At 30.9% G+C, this 6,097-nt stretch overlaps 1 protein-coding gene across 9 annotated transcripts; it reads left to right on the forward strand.

Annotated features, from left to right (window-relative positions):
• Positions 1-271: 271 nt before the first annotated feature.
• LOC112727290 (uncharacterized) lies at positions 272-3,871 on the forward strand. 9 transcript variants are annotated; one of them, XM_072209155.1, is made up of 7 exons: positions 272-493; positions 596-662; positions 1,845-1,985; positions 2,060-2,108; positions 2,497-2,698; positions 3,398-3,499; positions 3,623-3,871. In XM_072209155.1, the coding sequence occupies exons 3-6, from the start codon at positions 1,846-1,848 to the stop codon at positions 3,496-3,498; spliced, it is 492 nt and encodes a 163-aa protein (XP_072065256.1). In that variant the 5' UTR covers positions 272-493; positions 596-662; position 1,845; the 3' UTR covers position 3,499; positions 3,623-3,871. The 9 variants fall into 9 exon arrangements, with proteins under 9 accessions (XP_072065256.1, XP_025632761.1, XP_072065255.1 ...); XM_025776976.3 differs by having other exon boundaries at positions 2,051-2,108; positions 3,398-3,871; XM_072209154.1 differs by having other exon boundaries at positions 3,398-3,871.
• The last annotated feature ends 2,226 nt before the right edge of the window (positions 3,872-6,097 follow it).

A 6,097-nucleotide genomic window follows, 5' to 3' on the forward strand; every position in this document is an offset into this window, starting at 1 on the left:
CCTATTAATACATTAGTAAAATATAAAAACACTATATATAAATTTTTTTTACCAAAGATAAGGAGACTCGAATACACAATCTCTAGATGAGTATGAAAAAACTATGCCATTTAAATCCATGACCTCTAAATAAGTACGAAGATTGAAAAACTATGCCATTTTACTATAGCTTCTTAATAATATATATAAACTTTACTTTTTCTATCTTTATACAATTTGATAAATAAAATATTTTTATTTTATAGAGACTTTTTAGAAACAATAACTGAAATACAAACCAAATTCTACCCTCTTTAGTCCCAAAAAAAAAAAGTACCGTCTTTTTTCCTGAGAATGTTTCAAAAATGAAAACCCCAAACCTCAAATAGTGGTGGGTGCAAATTTATGTATAGTCGTTCATCAAACAGATGTTGCTTTCATTCAACGCTTCATTCTTCAGGGTTTCTCTCTTCATGGCTTCCAATTCACAAACGTTGAATATCTTAATGACGTTGTAATTACTCTTATTGCTTTCACACCTTACTTTAACTATTTTGTTCTTGTTTCATTCGAAGTTTCAATCTTTTTTTAATGATTCGTTATTTTGGTTTGCAAGAGACTCTGATAGATTTTCAGTAGCCAGTAGACATTGAGTTGAACTTAGCTGAAGGGTAAACATTCAGGTGCATAAATTTATAATTTCTTTTTAGATGATGTATATTTGGAGCATTATGCAGTGTTTAGGAAGTGATTGTGAGGGATCATTGGAAGGTTTAAGTGGTAATATCATGTTATTCATAGCATTTTGTTTTCCAAGTAATTATATTTACTTGAATTGAAATGGAAATTCTCTCTTCAAACTTCTGCTTGGGAGAGTAGTGAACTGTTTGATCGTTTGCATTAGTAATGGGAGTTTTGGGATATTAAATTAGAATCACTGGTTGTTGTTGTTTGTTCTTCCCTCCAACACCTCAACTTTGAAACACACTCTAAAGGATTAGTGCTTTGAAGTGGGAGGGTCTGTTTATGTAGGAAGCATTGCACATCATAGAAGCTCACCAAAAATGTTATGTTACTAATTTACTTTCTTGAGATTAGTGGTTTTCAATTCATTCAGGATGTTTAGAATTGATAATCTTAGCACACACGACATGGACCTTTAAGAAAACTGTTTCAATGATGATATCTTGAAACATGCTTTATATTAATTGGAATCATGGAATGTTGAGAAAACATATGGATATTGAGAAGCTGTGCCTGTTCTGTTATATGCTGCTCATTGTTAAGTTTGTACTTTGTAGAATGAGAAACGAATGAGTGGTAAAAGCAATTCGCAATGTAACAATGAGTAGCAAAAAAGTAATATTTCAAGTTCACAGGTTATCTTTCGCTTTTCCATTATTCTCTCTCTGTTTCTCTCGAGTCTTGTGAATCATTGGGTGGATATTTTAGGATCTTCAACTAGTTCAAGTGCCATCTCGGATCAGCTAAATTACATAAACATGATCTATATGTGGCCTTTGTTTTTATTATTTTTGCCAATGCTTTCTTATATACTTCAAGTAGTCATCTGAATCAACTTCTCATTTTGTTCCCTGAAATTGATGTACTACTATGAGTTTGTTTTGTATTAGCAGTAAGCTTATCTTATTCACATTAAACCTCATATCCATACTTTATACATATCCTTTGTTTTCTTCTGTTTGTTAAGCAGTCTGTGAATAAAGTGAGTATGAAAATGTTCTATCTTAATAAAAACAAAATTATAAGAAATATGAAACCAAGGTCTACTTGTGATGGCTACTGATTAAATGTTAAATCTTTCTGATATTATTGGCAATGCTTTATTTTAATGTCTTAACTAGGATGAGTAAGTATAATAAAGAGGAAGTACTTCAGAAAGCCGAAAAGGATCTAGCAGCAGTGCCAGATCACTACATGTCCCGACTAGTCAAAGAATTGCAGGGTACCGATTTTTGGAAGCTACGACGAGCATACTCGCCTGGGTATGCTTAATGTAACTTTTTTTTTGTTGAGGACAAAAATACTTTCATCTGATACATGCCTTTAGTGTTTGCAGATACAAGAGTATGTTGAAGCAACTACTTTATGCGGTTTCTGTAAAAATGGTATGCTTTTGACGCTTGACGAGATAAACAACACATTGTTACCACTTAGTGATCCATCACTTCAGCCTCTGCAAATAAATATCCTTGACTATCTATTAGGGGTGAATATATTTTTTCATTTTATTTATTATCCATGTCAGTGACTTATTTATGCTATTAATAGAATATTAGTTGATAACACACATACACTAACACCATATAACAATATGTTTCCATTCAAAGAGATTTACAAGTGCGCTTGATTTTTCTGTAATGAATATAACCAGTTATGTTGGCTTTTTTTTTAATACAGTTATATGATTTTTATAGAACATGAAGTATGCTTAAAATCATATTGCGATTTTTCTCCAACGTCTATTTTTTAAAGGTGCTGAACATTCTTTTACAGCTTGCGGATTTGACTGGAGAACTGATGCGTCTAGCTATTAGTAGGATATCAGATGGTGAGCTTGAATTTGCTCAGAAGATATGCAGATTTACTCGTGATATATACGGAGAGCTTACAGTTGTAGTGCCACATATGGGTGATAGTCATGATATGAAGACAAAGATGGAAATAATGCTCCAAAGTGTCATGAAAATAGAGAATGGTAATGTTAGCAACACGGAAAGTTTCATTTTATAAACTTTTATGCCTTAAAAGTCTTACTTGAGTCTGAAGATAGTAATATAACAATTGATGGAGAACTAAAAGGTTAAATTACCAAGGGTCATTTTGTTTTTTCATTTATTTTATGTTAGGTCCTTAAAGTTTAGTAGTTTGTAATAAAGTCTTATATTGTACAAAATTAAGGAAACTTTGGAACAAGGGTTAAGTTGTCTCTGTTTGATTTCAAGGTCACTAGTTTATGTTGTGGAATCAACCACCTGTTGCAGTTATCAGGATAAGCTGCCTACATTATTTTCTTTGGTGTCCCCCTTTTATAGGGTCCTATAATTTAAATATTTATAGTGTAGTATAGAACTTGTTTACAAATTTTAATGTATTGGGATATTATAAAATAATGAAATAAGTGCTCTGTTGTCGTAAGTGCTTGATGTTATTCCTGCGTTCATGTAATTGATGCTTATAAGAAGTGTATCTTCTTAATTTTTATAACTGTATTTACATCTAAAGTCGTTCTTGCCCTTTAATTATGATGCTTGCATGAATGATGATAATGATGATTCCTACCTATGCATTCTCTGCTCATATAATGAGCTTTTTAGTTTGTCTTGAAAATGTTTCAAGTCTTCTAATGTATTCAACTTTCACCCGAAATCTTGCTAACAAATGTTTCTTAATGTAGCTTGCTTTAGTGTTCATGTGAGAGGATCAGAGTATATCCCACTTCTTGGATCTAACGACCCGGGTTCTTTCTTGGTTGGAGTTGCAGATATCGAACTATGAGGTATGTTCATTCTTCTCTCGCATTCCTCCTTCATTTTTAAGTTGCCAATTTTCTATTTAACAATTTCCAATGAAGCGGGAGTTTCCATATAACAGCAATCCATTGAATGCTTAATTTGTCAAGGTTGATATCACTGCACAGAATCAATATCAGCAATATTGGCGATGAAATTTTGAAGTTCATTCTTATCAAACATGGCACGACCCGTTGTGCCATTTTACTGGTAAAGTTTGAGCTGATCGCATATTATTAGTGTTAGCTTGTACTAGATCTTTCGAGATCAAAGAAATCATTGACATGAAGTTCGAATTATGCAATGATATTAACATCCAAGTTCCTTTCTAGTTTATCACAAAATCTAGTAGCTATACATCATTGTGTCTATGTCTTCGTTTTGGCATTTGATCCATATAACTAACTAATTAAGCATAATTTAGCCATTGTAGAGTAGTATTTAGAATCTAATTAGTTGTAAATATTTATAAAGCAATGGTTAAATGTACTTTACGAGCATCTACTAATTTTTGTGTAATTATAATCACGTTGAATGGGAAATGGCCTATGCATGTTCCAAGAAAGATTGATGAATCTATCAAATAGAAGTTGGAGTGAAATGAGTTTAATTTGGAACTATAATGGGCTTTGGTTGCTGGTTCAAGATTGAATGTACGTGTGTGTTTTTTTTTTTTTTGGTAAATAGCTCTAGTTATATTTGCTTCTCAATAAAATAAGGAAAAAAATGATAACCTATTCCAGCAAGCTTAGTGAATCTTACTGGTAAGGTTAGAGATTTAAATTTTATTATGTTCGTTAGAAATGGATCAATGAATTAGCTTTTGATATTCAACGGTAATGGTTGCAAACACTAGTATATTTTTAAAATTTGTGTGCTAATGTGCAGAGTTGTTGGGAGAGTTGACTATTGGACTCGATCATTCTTAAGTGATATGCTTTTATTTTAGTCGTTGTTTGCATGTTCCAGTGTTAGGATCTTGTTTGCTAGTGTATCATAGTTGTTCCTTTACACGAGCATTTGTAGTTGCTTGACACATTTTAAAATGCATATAAATATAAATAGTGATGGTGAAGCCCTGCTGTGTGCTGTCCTTCCTTTATTTTATTTGTTTTTATGATATTTGAAAAAATTGGAAAGAAGTTTTTTTCATTGGGAAGTGGAAGCTTGTGCTGGGTGAAATAATAGAGCAAACAATTTTTTGTTGAGAATTCTCAAATTTGATGTTCTCTAGGCTTTCGGGCTACGTTTGTTTACAAGGGATATGATATTGAGGCAGGATTACAGAAACACAAAATCGTATTTGGCAAATGAGACATGAATAGATACATTATGTCTAGAAATATTAAATTAGTGTATTTTGTCTCAATCTTGACAGGAAGGATATAGAGACATTAACAAGAGACAACTTATTTTTTACTATTTCTTTTATTTTTTTTCGTTAATTTTTTATAATTATATTTTTTTTCAAAAAATTTTTGAATGAAAAAAATGAATAAATTTAACTTTCATAATTTATTTTAGTTTAACATCAAACAAAATACAAAAATATTAATTTTTGTATTTCTGTATTTTGTGTCTTGTTCTCAGTGTTTTCCTGTTCAAAATCAAACGCAGCCAAAGAATAGTATTGTCTGTTGAGCGAGGAACTGTGTTTTACTCTATTGAGATGGTGAATGTGTTTATTCACAAAAATGTACAAGTGTCTCTTGGTGTAAGATGTATAGAATTCAGATTGGTATTTTGCACATGTATCCCTGTCTTAGTTCCAACAAAATTGTGAAGTTAGAAGGCGGTCGAAAATTGTTGCACGGTATGAATTACCAAGGTGATAGATTCACTCTCTTAGCAATGCATGGCGCAGTGTGAGATTATAAAAAGTAATTAGACTATTTTTATCAAATCCAGCAAAAGCATCACTATAAAAAATTCAATTAGGGAGTTAATTTTTAATTAATATAAGTCAACTCTTTAATTTTTTCTAAATTTAAAATTTTAAATTCTAATTTTAAAGTCTAAATTCTATAAAAATAAGTTAAAATAAATTTTACAACAAAAAATTAATTATTATTAACTAATTAAAAATTAATTTTTATACTTATTCAGTTAGAAAAACAAAAACATGCACACATCTATTCTTTAATTAAAGAACAATAGAAATATACAATTTACTATTTAAAAACTATATATTAATGCGGATGTTAATAGTATTTAGTGTATAATAATGTTATTATAAAATTAAATTTAGGTTATTTTGGTTTTTCAGTTTCTTCATATACAATCACCCCATACATTGTGACATATACAGCCATACCATGGCACTGCCTATCTCTGCCTATGTCCCTCTCAACGTCGCTCTTCTTTGTTCACTCATACATACATGCTCTTGTAGCTGCCGTTGAGACAGATTATAGAAGCTTACTAATTGAAAATAATTGAAAAAAAAAATCAATACTTGTATAGATCTACTATTTAGTATTTCGGAAATGATTGGTAACCAAAGAAAATCAGCCAAAAACAGCCATAACTTGCCTTATTTAGCATTCATTAATTGTTGCGACAATTAATTAATGTTAAATAAGGCA

This window comes from Arachis hypogaea, chromosome 12 (assembly GCF_003086295.3).
Source record: "Arachis hypogaea cultivar Tifrunner chromosome 12, arahy.Tifrunner.gnm2.J5K5, whole genome shotgun sequence".
NCBI classification, from domain to species: domain Eukaryota; kingdom Viridiplantae; phylum Streptophyta; class Magnoliopsida; order Fabales; family Fabaceae; genus Arachis; species Arachis hypogaea.

Excerpts from the sequence above, each read along its gene's own strand:
- LOC112727290 (XM_025776972.2), top strand. The coding sequence starts at position 408 with ATGTTGCTTTCATTCAACGCTTCATTCTTCAGGGTTTCTCTCTTCATG. Across the intron at positions 1,986-2,050 it reads CGACGAGCATACTCGCCTGG|TGTTTGCAGATACAAGAGTA; the intron begins GTATGCTTAATG and ends ACATGCCTTTAG. Across the intron at positions 2,699-3,397 it reads TGTCATGAAAATAGAGAATG|CTTGCTTTAGTGTTCATGTG; the intron begins GTAATGTTAGCA and ends TTCTTAATGTAG.